This window comes from Ceraceosorus guamensis, assembly GCF_003144195.1.
Source record: "Ceraceosorus guamensis strain MCA 4658 unplaced genomic scaffold IE81scaffold_24, whole genome shotgun sequence".
Taxonomy (NCBI): Eukaryota; Fungi; Basidiomycota; class Exobasidiomycetes; order Ceraceosorales; family Ceraceosoraceae; genus Ceraceosorus; species Ceraceosorus guamensis.
Window position 1 is genome coordinate 35,275 of NW_020290019.1, and position 21,573 is coordinate 56,847.

General features: G+C 54.8%; 8 protein-coding genes across 8 annotated transcripts; 5 read left to right on the plus strand and 3 right to left on the minus strand.

The window, feature by feature from the left end:
• The first annotated feature begins 567 nt into the window (after positions 1-567).
• On the plus strand, positions 568-2,191 carry IE81DRAFT_322862 (peptidase C14). Its single transcript, XM_025513763.1, has 2 exons — positions 568-1,690; positions 1,759-2,191. The coding sequence occupies exons 1-2, from the start codon at positions 774-776 to the stop codon at positions 1,859-1,861; spliced, it is 1,020 nt and encodes a 339-aa protein (XP_025370097.1). The 5' UTR covers positions 568-773; the 3' UTR covers positions 1,862-2,191.
• Positions 2,192-2,754: 563 nt separating this feature from the next.
• Positions 2,755-3,787, plus strand: IE81DRAFT_346927 (hypothetical protein; the record flags this gene model as incomplete). Its single annotated transcript, XM_025516091.1, has 2 exons — positions 2,755-3,164; positions 3,247-3,787. The coding sequence occupies 2 exons, from the start codon at positions 2,755-2,757 to the stop codon at positions 3,785-3,787; spliced, it is 951 nt and encodes a 316-aa protein (XP_025370098.1).
• Positions 3,788-3,958: 171 nt separating this feature from the next.
• IE81DRAFT_322863 (putative RAD3-DNA helicase/ATPase) lies at positions 3,959-7,459 on the minus strand. Its single transcript, XM_025513764.1, has 8 exons — positions 6,912-7,459; positions 6,469-6,837; positions 5,109-6,398; positions 4,894-5,024; positions 4,636-4,792; positions 4,498-4,557; positions 4,244-4,412; positions 3,959-4,170 (listed from the first exon to the last, which is right to left on the minus strand). Exons 1-8 carry the CDS (start codon positions 7,092-7,094, stop codon positions 4,022-4,024), a joined length of 2,508 nt encoding a protein of 835 aa, XP_025370099.1. The 5' UTR covers positions 7,095-7,459; the 3' UTR covers positions 3,959-4,021.
• Positions 7,460-7,928: 469 nt separating this feature from the next.
• IE81DRAFT_106493 (hypothetical protein) lies at positions 7,929-8,616 on the plus strand. Its single transcript, XM_025510046.1, has one exon. The coding sequence runs from the start codon at positions 8,044-8,046 to the stop codon at positions 8,434-8,436; it is 393 nt and encodes a 130-aa protein (XP_025370100.1). The 5' UTR covers positions 7,929-8,043; the 3' UTR covers positions 8,437-8,616.
• On the plus strand, positions 8,617-9,734 carry IE81DRAFT_106494 (hypothetical protein). The gene has a single exon (XM_025510047.1). The coding sequence runs from the start codon at positions 8,796-8,798 to the stop codon at positions 9,381-9,383; it is 588 nt and encodes a 195-aa protein (XP_025370101.1). The 5' UTR covers positions 8,617-8,795; the 3' UTR covers positions 9,384-9,734.
• IE81DRAFT_106495 (hypothetical protein) lies at positions 9,735-15,042 on the plus strand. Its single transcript, XM_025510048.1, has 7 exons — positions 9,735-11,386; positions 11,454-13,714; positions 13,780-14,068; positions 14,141-14,347; positions 14,474-14,536; positions 14,605-14,649; positions 14,722-15,042. Exons 1-7 carry the CDS (start codon positions 10,085-10,087, stop codon positions 14,818-14,820), a joined length of 4,266 nt encoding a protein of 1,421 aa, XP_025370102.1. The 5' UTR covers positions 9,735-10,084; the 3' UTR covers positions 14,821-15,042.
• On the minus strand, positions 14,835-18,098 carry IE81DRAFT_366131 (DNA/RNA polymerase). Its single transcript, XM_025516986.1, has 5 exons — positions 17,853-18,098; positions 17,487-17,736; positions 17,291-17,402; positions 15,907-17,200; positions 14,835-15,836 (listed from the first exon to the last, which is right to left on the minus strand). Exons 1-5 carry the CDS (start codon positions 17,876-17,878, stop codon positions 15,155-15,157), a joined length of 2,364 nt encoding a protein of 787 aa, XP_025370103.1. The 5' UTR covers positions 17,879-18,098; the 3' UTR covers positions 14,835-15,154.
• Positions 18,099-18,926: 828 nt separating this feature from the next.
• IE81DRAFT_346931 (14-3-3 protein) lies at positions 18,927-20,211 on the minus strand (the record flags this gene model as incomplete). The annotated part of the gene is made up of 5 exons (XM_025516092.1): positions 18,927-19,007; positions 19,075-19,124; positions 19,227-19,507; positions 19,621-19,927; positions 20,145-20,211. The coding sequence occupies 5 exons, from the start codon at positions 20,209-20,211 to the stop codon at positions 18,927-18,929; spliced, it is 786 nt and encodes a 261-aa protein (XP_025370104.1).
• Between the last annotated feature and the right edge of the window lie 1,362 nt (positions 20,212-21,573).

Consider the following 21,573-nt stretch of genomic DNA (forward strand, 5'->3'; position numbering starts at 1 on the left):
CGAATTTGGCGTGGGCGTGGGCGCCGGCGAGGAGGGCGGGGCGCATGCGGTCGAAGTTGGCGACGTGGGCGTCGCAGCCATGTGCCATGAGGTGCGTGGTTGCTCGATCGTCATTGGGTCAGCATCAGGCATATATATGTGGAGAGCCATCCATCGATCTCTCAAGTTCGACGCGCGCCGATCACAGTCAGAGTAACGAGGTGAAGTGTGAGTGTGGAGGACAACCATACAAGCATCCAACACTCACATTGTAGAATTCTGGACTCGCGACTGATCCATACAAAGATCCAAAATATTCACCCTCTTTTGCTCAGCTTTTCCAATACCTCACTCACGGAGTCCATCAACAGCAAAGGGTCAAGCATGGCATATCCTGGTCAAGGACACGGATCGCACGGAGGAGGGGGGTACGGTGGAGCGCCAGGATTTCCGCAACCTCAATCGTACGGCGGTGGGGGAGGAGGGGGGTATGGAGCGCCATCGGGACCTCCTCAAGGTTACGGCGCACCACAGGGTTACGGTCCTCCGCAAGGATATGGCGGTGGGGGCGGGGGTGGCTACGCACCCCCACATGGTCCGCCACAAGGCGGGTATGCGCCCCCACCTCAGCAAGGCTACGGAGCGCCCCAGGGTGGTCCGCCGGGTTATCAGAACATGCCTGCTCATCAACCTCCCCACGGCATGCAGCAGGCCGGAGGTGAGTGCAGGGCCAAAAGACTGCGCATCGCAAATCTTTCGTTGGCCTTGCGACTTCTTGATCTCTTGGATGGATCATGCGGCCACAAGCTATATGTGGCGCTTTTCCTGAAACGTATGCTTCAGACTTTGAGCTGATCACCATCATCCACCCTCTTAACCTCATGTTCCCCGTTCTAGGTCAGCAATTCCAGTACAGCAGCATGAGAGGTAAACGCAAAGCGCTACTGATCGGTATCAACTATCGAGGCACTCGAGCCGAGCTGCGTGGATGTTGGAACGATGTGGAAAACATGAAGAGGTTCATCTCTCAACGAGGCTACCATTCCGACGACATGGTAGTCCTGACCGATGCCTCTTCCGATCCGCGTTCCATTCCAACTCGACAGAACATGACTGCAGCGATGCACTGGTTGGTGCGCGGCGCAGCGCCCGGAGATGCGCTGTTCTTCCATTTCAGCGGACATGGAGGTCAAGCAAAGGCTACTCAGGGCGATGAAGCCGATGGAATGAACGAGACGATATTGCCATTGGATTACGAGAGGGCGGGTCAGATGGAGGATGATGAGCTTCACGCCATCATGGTCAGACCTTTACCTGTCGGTTGTCGTCTAACGGCCCTGTTCGACTCTTGCCATTCGGGAACGGCATTGGATCTTCCCTATGTCTACTCTACCAGCGGCAATATCAAGGAGCCCAACGTGGCCATGGACGTAGGAAAGGGCATATTGAACGCTGGTATGTCTTATGCTCGCGGCGATCTTGGAGGGATGGTCAAGGGACTCTTTTCCACTTTCAAGGGCGCTTCGGGCAGCAGCGAGGCTGAAGAGATCACCAAGCAGACCAGGTCTAGCGGGGCAGACGTCATCATGCTTTCGGGATGCAAGGATGCTCAGACTTCGGCAGACGCCAGCGAAGCTGGTAAAGCTACAGGAGCGATGAGTTGGGCCTTCATCAAGGTTTGCACCGAATACTCTCAACTTTCTTATCTCCAGTGAGTATTGCTCTTTGACGTATCTCTTACGAGTCTGACCGATCGACGTCTTGCATCCATTTCGCCAGGATGCTGAACGCTACGAGAGACGCTCTGGTGCAGAAATACTCGCAGAAACCTCAACTTAGCGCTTCTCATCCTATGGACCTCAACCTGCTCTTCACCATTTGAGCCTGTCCTTTGCTGCTCCTGGTCAGACTATTGCGACTCAAGAAACGAGAGATTGTGAATGTATGCCGTTTTGTAGAGGGCCTTTTCTGTCCACATTCTCAACCACGCATGAGAGGCACAGACTCGAATAGCTCGTGTCGATCGGTAGGCGGGTACGGTGTTCCTTAGCCTTGTTGAGAAAGCTTGGCGTGTGAGTTGCAATAGGTCTGGCTGGTAAGCACGCGTCTCATACCACGTGCATGCTTCTGGTGCGATGCTGCTTGCTGAGCGTCAGAAGAGTACAGCATGTACGCGGACGAATGAAGTCATAAATAAAGCCCTCAAAACGCCAATCAGAATCTTGAAGGTCTTGATGCAATTTCAGCTTCCCCTCGTGACTCAAAACGAGCTCTGCACGCTGGAAACGCAGCGTCATCGCTCGCTGATGGTAGAAGCAGCGACGATCGAGCGCCCTAGCTCGCTCGCTCGCGTGCACGCGTCGCGTCGCGTCGCTGCAATTCTCATGCATCCGATGACTGTTGACGTGCATGGCGTAAATTGACGCGCTCAATCGAGGGTGTAGTCTGATTTGCATGGGGCGGCGGTGCTCAGAGATGCATTCATCTCTAGAAACGATCATCAATCATCCATGGAGCAGCTACAGCGAGCAAGTTATAGGGGTCCGCACATCATCGGTGAGGAGCACTCACACTGCTCATCCAGCAATTCGCTCACTGTAGCTGCAGGCTCTCCCTTCGACTGAACAGCGCCGCCATTCGCACACGCTCGAGGGAGGGGGATGAAAGTAAGAAAAGAGCAGCACCCCACATCCCTGCACACTTCTCTTCAGGGTCAAAGAGTCAAATTTCTGCCATACACACGCATCAAACCCGCGCGTCAGGCCTCCTCGAATCATGTCTGACCTCTCCAGCTCAGAGATGAACATGAGTGGCGCTCCTCTTCGTATCAGTCTCATCGCGGCAGTGACTCGATCCAACGGACTGGGCTCAGGTGGAGGTCTACCTTGGACATTGCCCAAAGAAATGTCCCATTTCAGACGATGCACCACTTTTCTTCCTCCTTCTCCTTCTCCTCCTGCTCCTCCTCCTCGCTCCTCTTCTCCCCGCGGTGCCAAGTCCGCATCTCCCTCCACATCGCCCGCGAAGGATCAGAGAATGAATGCGGTCATTATGGGTAGAAATACTTGGGAATCTATACCTGAAAAGTTCAGACCTTTGAAAGGGAGATGGAATATCGTGGTTAGTCGGAGCATGAATGTGTCACAACTAGGCGCGAGCGGGCAAGAAGGATCGAATGGCAGTCCGTGAGTTGTGCGATAGCACATTTTGCTGTTCGCGGGGTTCGTGCCTAACAGGCAAGCCTGCTCTGTCCACCCTCTGAGCCAGCGCTCAAACATTGCTGGCCAATTCTCTCAAGGGCGCACTGGATCACCTGTCCAAGCTTCAATCCCTCCACCTCCTCGGACGAACATTCTTGATCGGCGGCGCTCAACTGTATGCCCAAGCGCTGCTCACACTACCTCAACACTCCTCCACCGCATCCGACGACCAACAACATTCCTCCACCGCATCCAACGACCTCCATGCCTCTCCCTTCGTCCTAGACACCCTCCTCATCACCCGATTAAAGTCGGATCTGAGCTGTGATGTCTACCTTCCAGAATTCAGATCAGACGATCAGATCCGATTGGACGAGAAGGGGACAAGAGATGGTTCGTCGACGGTTATATCCGACAGTGCTGGGCAACAAGAGTCGAAAAGTCGAGGTAGGTGGAAGAGGGCTACGCATGAGCAGTTCAACGAGTGGTTAGGAGCAACGGAGAAGGATCTCTTGCCTGCTGGAGCAGTCGAGGAGAAAGGGCTAGAGTACGAATTGCAAATGTGGTTGCCCGCACAATGGTGCTTTTCAAGCACGCATAGGTCATGAATGATTACGTAGCGAAAATTAACGCAGAGAACGTGTGAGCACGTCATCGTTCGGAGCAAAAGTCGGGTCTCCTGCCTCCACGCGCCCCTCTTGTCCCATTTTGAAATCATTCGAGCGGGCTCGCTTTTTTGTTTGGAAAAGCATCATACTATACAAAAAGCATCATACTATACAAATGCATTCGTTCGTCTGCGGCACATGTGAAGCTCATTTTTCCCGGCCAATTCACAGCTTTCAGTCCACTTCCATACCGTCCAATGCTGCCAGCTCCTCCTCATCAATATTATCAAACGCCTCGTCATACTCGTCTTCTCCTTGCTGTCCATTCGCAGGTCTTTGATCCTCATCAAAAGCCGCAATTTTTTGTCCTTTCGCTTCAGCGGCTAGAGATAGGCGCAGCGAATGCGCCGAGCCAATCAGTACAGGCGAAAGCGCAAGGGCAGACCGAAGACTCACCAAGCAATCTCTTGTAAGCTTCACGTTCCCTCACTTGTCGACTTTCGAGGTCCTCGACGCTCCAAAGGCTCACGCCTGCTTTCCCGGCAGGGTAGGGCTGAGCCATCTGCCTGATGAACAACCGTGTCTCCACCAGCGCCATATCGGTAGAAAGGTTGCTATGCGTTTCCTATCAATGACAAAGCGTGCAGACGCGAGCTGAGCAGATGGTTCTTGAAGAGGTACGCTCGCTATCAGCGCGCCATGTTGCTCACCGTCACTTGCTGAGCAATCCATTTCGGCAGCTTGTTTCGCTTGTCGGCGCGCGCAAAGCGCTATCAGAGAGCATACCGCTTTAGCCTTCTGCGACCACTCAAAAAGGACCACGCAGCGCGAATAGGGTACTCCCTCACCTTGTCCGCCATGACCATGATCCCATAATCTTCCTTGCCTCTCAAGCAGCGTCCGAGGCATTGAGCCGCGTGTCTCATAGCATCAAAAGTCAACCAATCATTCTCCTTGATCCTGAAATTTTCTCGCAGAAATTCGAGGCGCGCTTTGAGGATTCGGCTAAGCGGCGAGTGCGCAAAATTTTGCATGTAAGCGCGAGGCGAGCCACGACGCAAGTCAAGCGACACAACACACGTAGCTTTGCGAAAACAGATGCTCACCTCTCTGTGTACTGGTACGGCACGCCGAACATGATGACTGCTCGCCCATAATTGTGATCAAAGTCGATTCCTTCCGAGACTTTGCCTCGCGCTACACAGAGCATGATTGCGCCTCTGCCATTATCGCAAGCCTGGGTGATGGTATTTGAGACAAGTGATGAGCGCGAGACGGGCGAGGAGCGGCTGGTTGAGCAAGTTTGCAAGGTACCACTCACCCTTCGGTAGTTCTCCAAAGCGATAGAGGTCTCGGGCGCATCGGGAGTCTCGATGAATACCAGCTTATACTTCCACACATCTTCCAAAATCCCCATGTCGTGCCAGGCAGCAACGATGCTTTCCATGTACAGGTAAGAAGGAAAGAAGGCGACGATCCCATCCGGTACGCTTCTTGCGTATTCCGTTAAGATGGACCCGTAATTCCTGACCACCGCAGGGTCGTTTCTTACTTCGAACCTCGAAGAGACTGCGACCTGATCGGATCCTCGAGTGATTACTAGCGGCAAGAAACATTGCCTGGACAGCGTCATGGGATAAGACTCTTGCACTATCGCGTCGAATTTGAGCATCTTTGGGTACATGTCCAGTGGACTGATCGTCCCGCTCGTAATGATGACCGAGCTGAACCTCTCGAACACTGGTGCCATGGCCAGACTGGCGTCGAGGCACGTGAAGTGAAAGATCGGATTCGGAACAGTGGCGTGCTCCGTCTCGAATGGTTCCAGGATGAGCAGGAAGCCCTTGTCGTAGGTGGCGACAAGTGTTGCAAAGGAAGCGACTTTCTGCAAGCTGCTGTACTCGTCCAGTCGAGTGAGCTCCAGCGTGCTCACCAACATCCTCAACCTTTCGGCACAAAACCTCAGGGGTTTCCTCTCGATGTAGGTGATGTCTTTAAGATGCTGCAAGAAGCTCGGCGGCGTCTCTGCGACGACGTGCAGCACTCTCATTCTCGTCTTGAGGTACTCGACGAATCTCTTCAAGAACGCGACAAAATGCTCCGCCCTTCTGATCGTGCCCGGCATCTCTTCTTGAAGCAGATCGTCTGGTAGAATGGGGTTCGTCATGAAAGACTCTGCCTCATCTAGTCCCTCCTGTCCAGCATCGTGTTGCAATCCCTGCACCAGCTGCTCGTATTCTTTTTGCAGTTTTTCGCTATTTGCCTTTTTTTGCTCTTCCACCTTGTCTCCCAGATCCTGAACGCTTCGATATGCGCTGTCCAACATTGGCCTCGTCAGGTCAATGCTGAGACTTTCGATGCACACGTTGTCGATGTTGTGCGCTTCGTCAAATACCACAATAGCGTCTTTGCTCATCTCCTTGCTCACTTGCTCCGACACCTTTGGGTCGAGTAAGTAGTGGAAGCTGTAGATGATGATGTCGACGAATGGCATCATTCTTCGAACCGCAAAGTAAGGGCAGACTCCTCTTCTTCGAGCGTCCTCTTTGATCTCTTGGATGCCCCACACACCATTAGGAATCAGGTGGCCAGGCTCCAGCTTGCCCAGCTCCTACTCAAACCAACGAGAGTACCGGTGAGACACGTCACACATAGCTATCAACCTGCGCAAAGTCTCTCACCTCGTGATAGCTACAGAGCTCCACGCTGCCGGGCTCAGCCCTTCCCTTCTCGCACGCCCACTGACTAGTCATATCCCTACACCTCGCATCCACCACCTTTCCTTTCCTCTCTTTACCTACGCTCGGATGCACGCAAAGATTCTTTCTGCTCGACAAACCCACCCCGAGGATGTCTTCCCTGACCCCTTGACCCTCTGGTAGAGGTTCGTCTAGTCCAGGATAGGTGCCGGATGGCCCGGTCCCCGCTACTCGCTCTGGGTCATTGTAGCGAGCCCGGTATTTCATCAAGGCTTGTAGCTCTGCCAGAGCCTTTTCGATCTCCGGCACGGTTCGAGAGCAGTATATGAGTTTCCTAGATGCGGCGTGGAACTGCAAACAAGCGAAAGCTGCGCGTCAGCGGGAGATGAACCCTCTACTCCTGTACATACCGGTAGCATACACACTTTTTGGTAAGAGACGATCAGGCTTAGCAAAGACACCGTCTTGCCCGTGCCTGAGGGCATCTCGAGCACGCAGTGTCCATTCGCATCCAACGTCCTCTTTAGATCCGTCATGTATGCATACTGCTCGGGATAGATTTTGGGATAGGGGAAGAGGACGGGGAGCTCGTCGATGTAGAACTTCATCTTGATGAGAGCTCTGGGGCTGTGAGGAGCTTGTTAACTGTAGGGCAGCCCCGAATCCGATGACGCTGGCCAATGTTGAGGTGCAAAGTAGAGCCTGTAGTGATATCGCTGGCTCGTGCAACTGTCGCTGGAAGCTCGCCAAAAACGCAAGGTTGCAGGTGGCGTAGTGCGCTCGTCTCGAGCCAGAGAGCGTCGCAAAAGTAGCTCTGGCCGAAGGTGACCTCCAATGTGTTTGTGCTACGATCACTGAGGAAGAGAGGAGCCAGCGACGGTGGAGGTAGTCGTCGAAAATCGGTCTTTGATTGAGTACCGCTAAATTTGCGTCGCTTGACTCAGACTGTTTGATGACCTTAGCACCCTGCGTGGTTGGACGACGCTGCGTAGCGTCCGCTTCGGAGCGGAAGTCGTGAGTCGTGACTGCATGCACGAGTCGCGCACACGGCATGTGCGTGCCCGAGCGGCCCTCTAGCTGCTCCTTCGTGTGCATCGACGGCAGAGGCACGCGATGGTGCCTTGATCAAAACTCTTGACTTCCATCATCCAGCAGCAAAGCAAGAGCTCAAATTGCAAAATTCTGGAAGCGCAGCAAACACAAGCTCCTCAAGATGAAGAGAGCCGGTCAGCATGCAGCGGATGCAAGGAATTTGGATCCGTCGCACGAGCTCCAGAGCGTTTCAAGGATCCATCAGGAATTCGTCGCAAGAGATCAGACTGCATGAACACGACTTGGATCTTGATGAACGATCACACTCGTGACTCAATGATCAAGCACATCAAAAGAAGGATATGTGATTCCTGCTCCAAGCCACGGGTCAAGATTCTACGACTCGCGAGTCAGAAGTCAGTCAATCAGATCGAGGTCCAAAAGGCATGCAGAGAGGGTGCATGGTGACAAAGCTACACATGTAAGATTGTAAGGAGCGAAGCCAGCACGCAGCATCGTTGCGCCATGCACGCAAAGCACGTTATACCTCTTGCATGGCTCTTCTCGCCGACCCTCGGCTACGCCACAATCACGAATGAAGAGACAATCAAGAATAAGCAGCTCATATGGCCGCGGTGTGTATGTACTCGCATGGTATGGCGTGTGCAGCACAGCGAGTCATCAGCGACTCGAGTGAGCTACAAGAAGTGCAACAGTTACAGTCACGAGTCACGAGTCACGCGTCACTTTAAGGGTACCTCCTACATCATATATACATCACCTCGTACGTGCGCGCGTGGATGCAACGACTCGAGCCTCGCCACTCACGACTGCAGATCTGTAGCATCTGCGCAGACATGTGTGTATTCTCGATTGCTCGACGCACAAAAAAAGTCGAAGACCAAGACAAGACAATGAGCGCGCATCCACGCAGCCAGCACTCATCACGGCCACAGTTACTCGTCACTGTCCGCCGTGGCTTCATAACCAGTCACGAGTCAAAGGTCTGGAAGGAGTCACAGGCACGAGTATTCAAATTGTCATCGTGTCGAATCTTGCTGAACTTGCACGCTCCAGCATGCATCCCCACCAGCATTGGTCGACCAGCATCGGATGCGATCAACACGTGACTCACGACTCATACTCAAGATCAGGCCAGCCGGCTCGGCTGCTCCGGCACATGAATACAAATATGAGCCGAACGTGTCTGCGCAGCAAGAAGAAGAGTTGAATTGGAAGCAGCAGCAGTCATGAGTCACGAGTGATCACAAATATTCATGAGGACTCGTGACTCTGACTGCATGCATGGAGGCGACTTTCGAATCGTCTTCATATACGTCAATCAAGAATTTGTCATGAAGCATGCACGTCCGCCCATCGGCAGGCCCCGGCCGCAGACCGACTGGTATGGATTGCCTACTTTCAATCAAGACGCCTATCACAGCGCTCGAGCAGGGCCGGTCGCGATGATGAACTGCAGCATGGCCATCAGGCATCAGCAAGACTTCAGAGCCGCGGATGATCCCAGACTCGTGACTCAAGTGCGACTCACTGATGAGATGCGGACGAGACGACGAACAGCTGTAGGGCGCTTCGAGCTGAGAAACAATTTGGACGCCCTCGTCACGATCGCACTGCGACGTCCAGCCTACTTTGACTGCATGGCTGGCGTACGGTACAGCGGCTGCATGGCGTGGGAGGATCATCAAAGCATGCGCGGTTCAGAATCAAGGTTATATTCAGGTTTGCCTTTGTCGCGCTGGTCAGGGATAAGAGCTAGCATGGCTGCATGGCCCAAGTGCCCAGTCTTACGTCTGGGATTGTGCTGCTGCGCGTATGCTGCTGGTAGGGTACGTACGGCATGACTACATCCAGAAGAGTCACAAGTAAACAGCCGTACACGAGAAAGCCTTTACTTAATTATGCCGACTCGAACCCAGATCATGCAGGCTCTCGACTGCTGCAAAGACTTCGTGATTCTGATCAAGTCTCGATCGGCATACACTCGTCACTCACAACGAGTCTGACGAGCCGTGAGTGGTGCTACGTGAGATCGACTTGTCCGATCGCATAGCCCACCTCGCTCAGACAAGCGCCTGCCCTGAACAATTTCAAGCCTCATCTCAACACGCGTAAAAGTGGTCAGTGTCAACACATCAGGTTACCCATCCTCTACCTTGCTTCACTGCAGTCGGCAGCCTCTCAGCCAAGAGCACCCTCCAACTTTGACCTCCGTCTGCGCCAAGATGAGATCGATGAAGGGCTGATCTTCTCTTCTCGGCGCATCGCCAATGACTCATCGACTGCAAGCACAAGCTGTACATGTGATTCCGCCTCCCTCGGAATTCCAAACGAGACAGTCACGAGTAGAGCTCAAAGCCATTTCACATTCACGCAGCGCGACTCTCTCTCTCTCTCTCTCTCTGCTTGCCATCGACAATCTGGTACGTGGCCTCTCTTCTTCACGCTTCGTGATTGACTCCCTCGATTCTAGGGGATATCCACTGCCTATCGCCTTCTGAAGCCGACCTCCCTAAGGACCTCGCCAGCGCATTGAAAGCCCGTCATGCCTTTGAAAATATCCAAATTGTTCAAGGAAAAGGGACCCCCGCGGGAGTCGTTCCAAGGTTCGTTCGACGCTTCCAAGCTGTATCCCATACCTGCCAACGTGGCTCAGCAGCTCCAAAGTGGAGGACCGTACAACTTTGAGAACACCTTTTCTCTCGCACGCGGTGAATTCGACGTGCCCGCTCAGCAGTCGACTTGGGCTTCCGGTGCCAGACATGTGCGCGCTCACGCTCACGCAGGCACTCCTTTACCACTCGTCTCTTCCGACCGATCGCCGCGCAAGACTCCGCCGCTGACGTACGACGAGCTGGCACTTCACAACGTCCCGTTTCGTCCGCACGCCGGCTCAGAAATCGGTGTTGCTACTACGAGTCCATCGGCAAGAGATCCGAAGCGAGCCTCGAGTCGCTTTGCGGACTTTAAGAATGTCCTCAAGGACAAGGTACAGGGCTTGTCGAGCGCTGGCAAGTCGTCGAGGGGTCAGAGCCTCGATTTGGAGCAGAAAGGCGGTACTACGCCCTTTCTTCAAGCCGACACCTTGACTAGAGAGTATTCCACTCAAGATGGCATCCGTCCCGCAACTGCACCGACACCATATTCCACCGCACAGCAGGCCTCAAACCCACAAAGCTCGCCAGGACCAGCTTTGCCGCGACCCCCTGCACCCATCGATGAGACGGACGCAATTGCGCAGGCTACCCTGACAGGTTCCCCGCGTTGTGCGGCGTTCGGCCAAGCACCGCATGATGGTCAAGTGCTGACTCGTGCTAAGCCGGAGCGTCGAGATCAACAATCTCCCGAAAGAATGGGCGAATTTCAGACTGCACACCCACGCCTCTCGCCTCCGCAGCAGTCTAACGCGCCAACGGGACTAGCCTCCGGGCGTCGGGAAACAACGCACGACCACCCTTTCACGTATCCTCCAATTCCTCCGGCAGGTCACGCGAATCCGAGTAGTTCACAACGGGCAGCGCAGTACATGGAAGCATCCACTTTGACGCAAGAGGTCACGAATGCTGCCCATCCTTTCAGCGCCCATGCTTTAGCATACGCAACAGACAAATCGGGCGCTGAAAGATGGGAGGACGTTGCACAAAGCACTGGTCCGACGCGCCCACAACGCTTTGCACCCAGCACTGGCACAGCGCTTCAGCCAGGTCAAATCACCACTTGGCAAGATGGTGCTGCGGGCGGGTCTGACGCTCCTCCGCGTGCTCCTCGCCTGCCACCCGCAGGCGTTGATCCTACTTGGGACGCCATCAAGCGCAAAGCGGAGACGAAGTTTGAAGAGTGGATGCAGGTGAGTCCAGACTGATTCAATTCCGCTCCTAGCCTAGCAGCTAGACTCACTCTAAAGCGGAGGGTAGCGATCCCCCGAGCTGTTGCCCGATCCTAATCGCTCCCCAGCCTCGTCAGGTTACAGTCCAGTTCCGAGTTTCTATCAAGCTCATATGGGCCTGCATAGTCCTCCTTTGGCGCTCGTGACGGATCAAATTCTGCCTTCAGGCTTGCCGACTTACAATCATAGCGGTCCGCCGATATGGTCAGCGAGTTGGCTACCAAGCCCCCGCGTGCGCGGATCTGAAGGCAAGCACGATCGCCAGGAGGAGGGTTCTTCTGGCATTCCGCGCATTTCTAGCCCTCAGCGGGTCTGCTCTCGAGACAAAAGTGAGGCGGAGCACGCTGCAGTCATGCGCTCAGTGCTTCAATCCTCTGGTCTGAATACCTCAAGCAAGATCCTCTTTGCATCTCGCCCAAAGCACGTTCTCGAATGTCCTGCGGAGGAAGGAGGTCAACGCTCTTCTATGGGAGCCCCGAGCAAGGGTGAAAGCGCAAATACGGATGTGCTGTACAAGCATCTCAATCGGGTGTTGGACCCGGAGGAGATGCGACTGGCTTTTGCGCCCTATGCAAGACAATTGGCGCGGGACGAAATGCCGATAGAGAAGAAGTATGCTCCGCTCAGACGCAATGTTGACGATCCCAACACATCCAGTAAAAGCCAGTCGAGGGATCCGCATGCTAAACGGGAGCGTCTTGAAAACCTGTTCGGCAATCCTGAACCACCCAGAGCACCGGGCGAACTTCACTCTGCCGTTTCTCATGACCTTATCGACCTCAGGTCGAACGGCTCGCAGGGGCTCTCCGGTCCCCACTCGCGATCTAGCCGAACCACTGCGCCAAGTGCACAGTCGAAGAGTATGGTCAATGCTGCAAGCCTCCGACAGGAATTACAGCGTCTGGCAGATCTGCAGACAGCGCCTCGCGCCAGACAGTCCACTGTGATGCAGCGCGAACATAAGAGCGAGGTAGTGCAGATCTCCGCAGATCAAGCTGTGGTGCGTCACGAGCAGGATCCTACACCTACAGAGGACTCGTTCCCTCAATCGCTATCAGGAGTGAACAAAGGCGGACAGTCTGAACTGCGGGGTTTGGGTCTCACCATTCCGGCGGGCTTCACAATCGAGCAACAGGGCGATGCGGAGTTTCAAGGTGCACAGAAAGCATTCGGTGGGTTAGAAGACTCAAAAGGTAAACGACGTGAGACCGAGCCACCTTCTGTCTTGGCGCCAGCACCAATATCGGACGAACACCAGCAAATCGAGGCTGACGAACGATGGCAGTCGCTTGCGCCGACCGGCCCCCGCGGGGTCATGCTCGAGACGGTCGCAGAGGTCACCGAATGGAGCGCAAGCAACGGAGGATCCGATCGCGACAATTCGAAATTGAGATTTCAGACCGAGCGACGACCTTCGTTGCCCAGCCTCAAAGCTCGCCAGCGCACTTTGCGCCACACGGACACCAAGACTAGGACCGAATCTGAAGGGTCCGGCAGCCTAGGTCTCGCAGAGACTCATCGAATCTGGCCTCAGCTCGCCTTGCTAGATGCTACAGGTACTGCTGATGATATTCTCGAAGGCGATTTTTCGTTTGAGACGGACATTGAGATTTCTGAATCCTATCCCGTGGACGAGCCCTCACCTTTGCGCGGCGGTCGTTCTCAGCTCACTCTGATACGACCCGTCGATGCAAGTATGCTGACGCCCACGCGAACCCCGAGGCGAACGGTAGCCCAAGGGCAGTGGGTCGCAGAGGTGAAAGAGCCTCAGACACAGCTCGCCGAAGGGTCTACAAATACGCCGAAGAAGGAATCTGTGGCGAGTCAGAGGATCGAAGAATGGAGAAAGGTGGTGCCGGTATCAGAAGTAGGGCCTGCCGTGATGATTCCTCTAAAGCCTGCAACACCACCCCAGTCTCCCTTTTCCAAAGCCAGCAAGCCTTCTGTTGGTGCATCGAAAAGAGTCTCGAACGACAGTTCAGCGCTCACGAGCTTCAGTCGCTCGCCACTTGCTCGACTTGCGGAAGCAAACGCGAATGATGCCGGCAATGGACGAAATTCTGGTCGATCGATGGAGGATCGCGAAGACCACTTTCGCTTACCTGTGCAGATCGTTCTGCAACAACACGCGGTCGACGTCTCGCAAGGCGATCCAGGAACGGATAATCAAGTCTTCGTGCAGGGCACGCCGTCTAGTGCACTCGAGCATGGGCCTAGCTTGCCTTTTACGGGCACAAGCCACCTTATCCATATCGACGATGCAACTGCTGAGCTACTGTTCAACACTGAGTCAGTCGAGCAGCTACCGTATTGCGCTACGAGCCTTCACTGACCTGCTCAAGGGATGACCGCAGGGCGCGCGATACCCGGCCCGAGACCGTTGATCAAGACGCGAATCGAGCACCGCAGGCTTTGCCCATTGTCGACGTTGTCGATGAGAAGGTCAAGGAGCGCGAGCGCATCGCTGATGCTGCGGCTGATCAAGGCGGTTTGAAGCTTGGAAAGCAAGTGCCTAGTGGTGCCCAAAGGGATGAGGACTTGCAAACCACAGTGACTCGCTCAGGTCTCGCAGGGTCAGAAGCTTTGACGAGCAAGGAAAAACTCGTCTTTGATCTCTTGTCTCGGGAGAATATTGATGGCAAGGTGAGTCGACTTGAAGAGCAATCGCGTCTATAGTCACATCTGATACCAGTAATGACTTGGCGGTGCAAATAGCCTGCAGTCGAAGTACTACTCTCGTGCTATCCGCGCGAAACACGCGCATTCTTGCGCAAGAACCCCAGGCTGTTGCTGCTCTTGACCCTGCGGTCACAAACGGCAAGCCAAAACTTCAAGACTTTCTTGCCGTCGATCGATACGGCGCTTGGCGATGGGGACAAGCTGCTGGAGCCCGCTCTGGAAAAGATCCTGGAATATGTCACGGTAAGTGGATTGGGCTGGGTTTCACACACACGGTTGGGTGTCAAACTTGAACGCGGGCTCGACAAGTCGCGAACATCGCGGACTGCTGTGCCCAGAAACTCAGCCATCTTACACCTTACATTACAGAAAGCTGGAGAAATCACTAGCTTGCAACGCTCTTTACTCCAACTACACCAGGATCTCGTCAAGGTGCGTACGATGTACGCGGGCGAATCTCACACAGCTCTTTCACCCGTTGACCATCTGGATCGAGGCAGATGGTATCCAACGAATCGGCCACGCTTGATTCTAGGGTGACCGCAGTGAGTGGATATCTCCCAATCCAGGTTGATCGTCACCGCGCTAAATGCCTGGTCGGACACCCACCAACGCAGCTCGAGCAAGCGATCTTTAATCCATACTCGCCTGGAAAGGCGTCCTTCTCCACCAAACATGAGTCTAGCACCGCGACGCTCCGTCCACCTAGACTTTGACTGCTTTGACTGCACGACACTTTGCACACGACACTTTGCAACTTTGATCTCGCTTTTGGGTTCTTAGCACCGCACCTACCCCACGTACTGAGCTTACATCCTACCAAGCGTGGATACGACGCGATGACCTCATGAAAGATCTGGGCCCTGTCGCCCCCCCGCGCAGCTCGATGCCGTTTGCCCCTGCTCTGTCATTCCCAGCATCTAGACGCAGCTTTGCACCTCTTTGCTAGCCTACTGACAGCGTCCCAGAGCGGCCCTAGCTGCACCCGTCAATTACACTGCTTTTCCTGCCTAACCAAGCGTAATAAAATGCACAAGAGCACATTCACATTCATCCATTGGGCTTCCTCGATGGTGAGCGGGTGCGCGCAAAGCGTTCCTGTACGACAGGGCTCTCGTAAGGAGAAGTCGTGCTGAATTTGCGCTCTGCTGCGACATGGAATGCTTCGTCCACTCTTGCGAGACCCTCGAGCTCCATTTGTCTCAGCTCTTCTGGCAAACCCGAGACCTGCCACGTCTCGTGATCGTGGAGTAGAAATGGTAGGCAAGGAGCTTGACACACCTCACAATGCGCCGAGCCGGAGCGATCTTGAACGTCTCGCTGGAGATTGTCATCGTCGTCGTACTGCAGACTGGCGCCGGAAGGAGCTGCATCGGTGGAGTAGTGGGCATCCGATCGCGCTCCTTGTAGTTGCTGCAAATCTAGTCCATACTGCGCAGCAAGCTCCCTCTGAATGTCGTCTGGCAAAGCCGAGAAGATGTCTAGATCAATGGAAGAAGCTTCAGACTGGCTCAAGGAAGCCATGTCCACTTCATGCTCGACCGGCGTCTTGCCTGCGCGACGGCTTGCCAACCAAGAACCCAGTCCTCGGTCTGGCTGCCTTTCGCGCAAGTCTGCTGCTGCCAAATTTAACAGCCTGATCGGTAGTCTCTGCGGATTCAGCGCCTTCTCCAAGCTCTGCACGGCTTTCGAAAGAGCATTTGCGCGACTCTCAAAGGAGCGCTCGACCTCGCTGCGTACGAGTAGGCGTGGTGTGAGCTTTTGTGGAAAAGCGGGTCACGTCCTTAAGACTGGCCACTCACAAGATCTCGACTGGCATGGCTGAAGACTTGCTGTTGCGCGCCTTCCACACTGGCGTCCCATCAGCAATGGAAGCAGGAGTGACGATACTGACTCGCAACGTGGCGGGAAACCGAAGCCAAGGTCCAAGTGCGGAAGAGCGCGCTCCATCTTGCGCTTCGTCCTGCTCGATCAGCTCATAGTACCGCACAATAGGATTTGGAGCGTTGCTATAGTCGCTGTCAGACCAAGCCTGTCGATCCACTCTGCGAAACTTGAGATGGTCCAAACCGACTTGAGGAATCGCCCTACCCTTGCTGTTGGGATCGGATTCTGTCGATGCAGCTCTGAGCTCGTTTTCGAGACGCCTCAACAAGCTTCGAACCAGGCGCTCGACGGCATCTTGAGTAGCTCCGCGAGGAGAGAAGGTATCCTCGATGCTAATTGTAGCCGGGAAAAGTGGAGCAGGAACCACCGGGGACGGATCCTGGCCCCACAAGAGAGGCCAAAGTCGAGGTCCTTGAACCGTTCCGAACAATTTGCACATGTCCGAAAGCGTGATCTGGGATCGGACTTGTGCAACCGAGAGTCGTCGAGTCGAGGACTGTGCAGTCGCCTCAGCTTCTACACTCATTTCGGGCGCGTGTGGCGGTACGCTGTGCCACTGGCTGAGTTGAGTTTTGCTCTCAGAACGGCCTTCGTGGTGGGAAAGACCACGCACACGCTCTTCTATGCGATTGGCGACCACGCTGCCAAAGCCGGCCAAGGCTCGTATTTCACGTGCCTCGACAAATCTAGCCTTGATGCCGGCTTGTTGTTGCAACGTGCCACCAATTGGAGCAAACAATGTCTGCTGGGCCGGCTTATTCTCGCCGCCAACAATCTTCGAGAGGAGCTTGGACGTGCTGACTCCTGCGCTCGCGCTGAGACCCAAAGTGGAGTCGAGCATGGCTAACAAGTGTTTGGCCAAATGGGTCGCAACCACAAAGCGCATGGAAGCGGTAGGATGCGCTCCGCTTGCTTCGAAGGCTGAAAATTTGGAGACATGGCCCACTGCATCCCTACCGTATGAAAAGCCTTGACAGGACGCAGAATCTCCTGCCCGTCTCGATGGCGCTGAGGAGCCACTTGGCAAAGGGAACCATCGCTTTCCGGATTCATCAGCTTGAGGCAAGGAGTTGAGGTGCCCATCGATGAGCTGAGTGACATCAAGCCAAAGCTCGTCCATGCCCAATTTTTCTATCGGTGTTGCAGCTCCGCACACTTTCGAGATCAGTCCAAACACCCTACGCGACACGATTCGAAACCAGGTCAAATCTGCGCCATGAAGAAAGGGTGCGATGGCTAGATCAGCACATGTGGAGGGGGGCATTGCCATCTCTATGCTCAACTAGCCAATTCGCTCACCTTCGCCGTCGACGAGGATCATAGAAGGGCAGGCCCTCAAGCTGTCCATGACCTTTCCGAGCTTCTTTGCTCCGAGCGCTCTTGCCTCGTACGAAACAGTGGCTAGGATATGCTGCATTAGCAATCAGTACGAGATGCTTGTGAGCCCATCTCCCACCTCGAGCAGCCATCTACACGTTCTGCCACTGGCATTCACCTTTTGTTTGATGCCGACGGGCAAGCCTCGGAGGGTGGGGTCGCGCAGTCTCGACGCACCCACATAGAAGGCATCTAGATCTAGGTGAATGATGATCCTAGGCGCAGACGTTGGAAAGTGTGCCACAGTTCCTCCCCCATCCAGCGGTAAATCCCTTGGGAGCTCCATCAGCGAGGCGCAATTGGCTCGAGTACAAGCTGCCTTTACGTGCCTCTTGCCACGCTGCCGGTCGCGGTCGCGCCACGAGGCTCTGTCATAGCGAACGCAATCGTGAATGAAGGGCTTGTCTCAGCACGCTGATTGCTTCGCGCGAGTGCAATCACGAAGGCATTTCCGTCAAGCCGCTCAGCTGCCTTCTCTGCTCACCCTTGACATGGATGACTTGCACTCATTCAAGATTAGCACTTGTCGAGTTGCTAGCTGGCCATACTCGCGACTTAAGGATCTTCTCGCGCGCCTTGTGGCGAGCACGACGAACCTCTGCCTGATGCTGTGCTGCCTCTTCTCCACCTCAAAGCTTCCCAGCTGACCTTCCTTTGAGCCACTGCACTGTGGCCTCCCGCTTGCTCTTCACTCGCTCGTAAGCATGGAGCATGAGTGATGAGCGTGAAGTGTCGGCTTGTGATGATCAACGCAATTTCCCGCGGCCCCTGCTCGGGCGCGTCGATCGTGAATCTTGCCAAGTCACACACGTGCTGCATGCGCCCAATCGATACGCTACTCGCACTCAAACTGCTACTCATGATCATCCCTCGAGACTCCGACGTCGAGGCACCGAATCGGAGTGCAATGACTCATCGAGCGACGAGTCCATGCGGATCATGCTACGGCGACTCAGGGCCCCAATCCGATCATCATTTTTGGAGCCGATCACACCAAAAGCCATAACGCCGACCTTCACCCAAAGAACACGCGTCTTTACGATGTGGTCTTTTGACAAATCTGGATTTGGCACTGACTACCTAGTTTGACGACTCGAGAAACCGAGAAAGTTGGTTGTGGAGAGTTGGTTCAAGGGGGGAGGGGAAAGCGAAGAGACAGAGGCGACGATAGGAGCAGATTGAAACAGACTGGCCAGCGAGTAGCAATCTGCCTGAAGGGTAAGAAGTGTGATCGATGGTTGACTCGGAATTGGAAAAAGGTGAAGACTGAGGATCGAAGGCTCTGCATGAGACGCAAGTCGTCGAAGAACACAGCATTCATCCCTTGGCGAAAGATTCTTGTTCATGTCGGGCCATCCGCAAGGCCGGCGAATGCCAGCGCACGTCCCAACATATATGTGACGATGGGCGCAAGAAGTCGTGATCCACCCTCACTTCCGCTCTGCACCCCGGCAACACGGTAAAGGCTCAGCGTCTTTCCACACGCGCCTCCCTCATTAGCCTGGCGCCACCAAAATCCACCCGTATCCAGCTCCGTCTATTTCCCGGCCTAATGTCTTCAGGCCTCGCCTGCCTCGGCGGGCTTGTCCTCTACCTTCTCGGGCGCAGCCGCACCTTCGGGGGCAGCAGCATCGGCCATCTGCGTGGAGGGAGATTGAACGTCAGCCGTACTGGCGGGAAGAGATCACACAATCAAGAAGGCTCACGTCGCTTGTCCAGAGGGTGAGGTTGTCACGCAAGAGTTGCATGATAAGAGCTGTGAGAACGTAGGTGCATCTCGGTCAGACTAGAAGGCCCATTGAAGCCACGCGCTGCATTTAGGCCAGTTCCACTGCTGCGAGTAAAGCACAGAACTCACTGGAGTCCTTGTAGCTCTCCTCGGACAGAGTGTCAAGCTCCGCGATAGCATCATCAAAGGCTTGCTTGGCGAGGTGGCAGGCGCGGTCAGGGCTGTTGAGGATCTCGTAGTAGAAGACGGAGAAGTTCAGTGCCAGACCGAGACGGATCGGGTGAGTAGGAGGAAGCTCGGTAACGGCAACGTCGGAGGCAGCCTTGTATGCCTCGAGAGACTTGTCCGCACTGTCCTTCCTCTTGTCACCAGTGGCAAATTCAGCAAGGTAACGGTGGTAGTCTCCCTTCCTGCAAAAGCGACAGAAGGCGCACGAGCCAAGACCAGTCAGCCTCATAGATCGCCCTGAACTATTTCCTCGAAATGCTGACATTCCCCTGCTGAAAAGTTGCATTGAACTCACATCTTGTGGTAGAAGACCTTGGACTCGCCAGAGGCGGCAGAGGGGATCAAGTGCTTGTCGAGGACGTCAAGAATGTCCTCGCAAATTTGAGCGAGCTCGGCCTCGATCTTCTCGCGGTACTTCTTGATCATGGTGACTTGAGTCTCGTTGCCCTTGCTCTCCTCCTTTTGTTCAATGGAGGAAACAATGCGCCAGGAAGCACGGCGGGCGCCAATAACGTTCTTGTAAGCGACCGAGAGGAGGTTTCGCTCCTCAACAGTGAGCTCTTGGTCAGAAGAAGCGACGCGCTTCATGTTCTCAACCATCTCTGCGTAGTGGGGCCGGTCCACCATAAGGTCAGCTGTCCTGGGTTCAACAAGAAACGGCGCCCAGATCATGTGACCGAATTCGCCTCTATTGACAGGTGCTCGCCTGTGCATCACCTAAGCTCGCCGTGGCTTCATCCACAGGGTGGCGTCTACATGCGCCGTTGATCATCTGCTACCGCCTGGTCAGACTACCTTTGCAGTGCTTACTACACTCACCCTCGTAGCGCTCAGCCTGCTCAGCGAGCTTGGCGAGGTAGACGGAGTCCTCTCGAGTCTCAGACATTATGTCACTGGTTTGAAAGATTGAAGCTGTGCGGAATAAGGGGGTTGGCATCAATGACCTGTACGTCCTGAAGCGCTGGCAGACTCGTGCGACAATCGCACTCCGGGCGGGAACAACAGCTTGCCAGTAGCGAGCTGAGCATCTCTTGACCAGCTGACTTGGCACGCGACACTTGATGTGCGATAAAGGCACTTGTTCGGTGAGAGCAGTCGAACTCCAATCACCTCCAAGTTCAACTTCCGAGCACGGCAGAGCGCATCTTTCCCAACCCAGGAGACGTGCGACCGCAAATTCTGTGTGTGTACTCACTATTGATGTAGGGACTGAAGAGCAAATGGGTTGTGCTGGACTCAAGTATGATGCAAGTCGCAAGGGCAGGTGTAGTGGTGGTAGGTTTGACAGCTTGACGCTATGTAATTAAGCACAAGGAGGGGAGACCACCGAAGCCAAGGCGAATTGAGCGCTCTGACCAGCCATGCGAGGTACGGGCGAGAGCACACACTCAGTGACTGTCGGCAGAGGCCAGACCCAGCAGTAAGCGGCAAGGGGAGGGCTCAAGCGCTCAGACCTGCAGCATACAGGCAACGCGCGGCACATCGCCCGCGCCATCATCAGCGTGGCGCGCGCTTGCCTCGGTGGCGCGTGGCTCCGCGCCGCGCGCTTCGCATGCATTGGCCAGCAGGACAAAAGTCGCGCTGCAGTCATCGCGAGTCTTGAGTGCAGAGCCAGCGCGCCAGCATGAGCGCAGCAGCCAACTTCCGCCATGCGCGCCGCGCCCACAGACGCGAACTTTACGCGCCACCGCTGAACAACGCTCAAGCTTCCCGCATGCGTGTCACCTCCAGCAGCAATTTGTCTAATCGCTACCCTCAATAGACAGCCCGCTGCGCTGGTATGCGTGCGCTCTCAAACACACTCTGTTGTGAGCTTCCTCCCAAATCGTCAGTTGTAAGAATTAAATGCAAAGATGAACACCCCGTGAAGTCGTGTATGTGCGTACGTCTCGGCTTCACGATTCGTGGTTGCATATTTGATCAGCTATGTAGAACTGCGATCATGCTGATTAGCGGCGCCTGTCGCGCTTCATCAGACGCGCCTTGCCATACTCGCCACGTGTCTCAGACACGAAAGACGTGGGTTCAGGGCAAATTTGGGCCACGATAGCATAGCAAGACGCGCGTTTCGTCGCACTTCGCAGCTTGGCGCAAACAGCCTCATCCGCTGCGTTTTCGCGTGCCTGGACCCAATCATTGCTGAGCACATTTTCTGCCAAAGTGACTGCCACCATAAGAAGTCTTGAGCGTACCGAGGTGCTTTCTGTCGAAAAGAAGACGATCGTTGAGGCATGCCAGAGTCACGAAA

What these genes read in the sequence shown, in the direction of transcription:
- IE81DRAFT_322862 (XM_025513763.1), top strand. Translation starts at nt 774, where the DNA reads ATGCGGCCACAAGCTATATGTGGCGCTTTTCCTGAAACGTATGCTTCA. An exon ending in TCTCAACTTTCTTATCTCCA is followed by an intron (nt 1,691 to 1,758) that starts GTGAGTATTGCT and finishes CCATTTCGCCAG; the next exon opens with GATGCTGAACGCTACGAGAG.
- IE81DRAFT_106494 (XM_025510047.1), top strand. Translation starts at nt 8,796, where the DNA reads ATGAGGACTCGTGACTCTGACTGCATGCATGGAGGCGACTTTCGAATC.
- IE81DRAFT_106495 (XM_025510048.1), top strand. Translation starts at nt 10,085, where the DNA reads ATGCCTTTGAAAATATCCAAATTGTTCAAGGAAAAGGGACCCCCGCGG. An exon ending in GAGCTACTGTTCAACACTGA is followed by an intron (nt 13,715 to 13,779) that starts GTCAGTCGAGCA and finishes GGATGACCGCAG; the next exon opens with GGCGCGCGATACCCGGCCCG. An exon ending in TTGATTCTAGGGTGACCGCA is followed by an intron (nt 14,650 to 14,721) that starts GTGAGTGGATAT and finishes CCACCAACGCAG; the next exon opens with CTCGAGCAAGCGATCTTTAA.
- IE81DRAFT_322863 (XM_025513764.1), bottom strand. Translation starts at nt 7,094, where the DNA reads ATGAAGTTCTACATCGACGAGCTCCCCGTCCTCTTCCCCTATCCCAAA. An exon ending in TGATCGTCTCTTACCAAAAA is followed by an intron (nt 6,838 to 6,911) that starts GTGTGTATGCTA and finishes GCTTGTTTGCAG; the next exon opens with TTCCACGCCGCATCTAGGAA. An exon ending in AGCTTACAAGAGATTGCTTG is followed by an intron (nt 4,171 to 4,243) that starts GTGAGTCTTCGG and finishes GCCTATCTCTAG; the next exon opens with CCGCTGAAGCGAAAGGACAA.
- IE81DRAFT_106493 (XM_025510046.1), top strand. Translation starts at nt 8,044, where the DNA reads ATGCACGCAAAGCACGTTATACCTCTTGCATGGCTCTTCTCGCCGACC.
- IE81DRAFT_366131 (XM_025516986.1), bottom strand. Translation starts at nt 17,878, where the DNA reads ATGAGTGCAAGTCATCCATGTCAAGG. An exon ending in CCGTCGGCATCAAACAAAAG is followed by an intron (nt 17,403 to 17,486) that starts GTGAATGCCAGT and finishes TTGCTAATGCAG; the next exon opens with CATATCCTAGCCACTGTTTC. An exon ending in GATCCTCGTCGACGGCGAAG is followed by an intron (nt 17,201 to 17,290) that starts GTGAGCGAATTG and finishes TTCATGGCGCAG; the next exon opens with ATTTGACCTGGTTTCGAATC.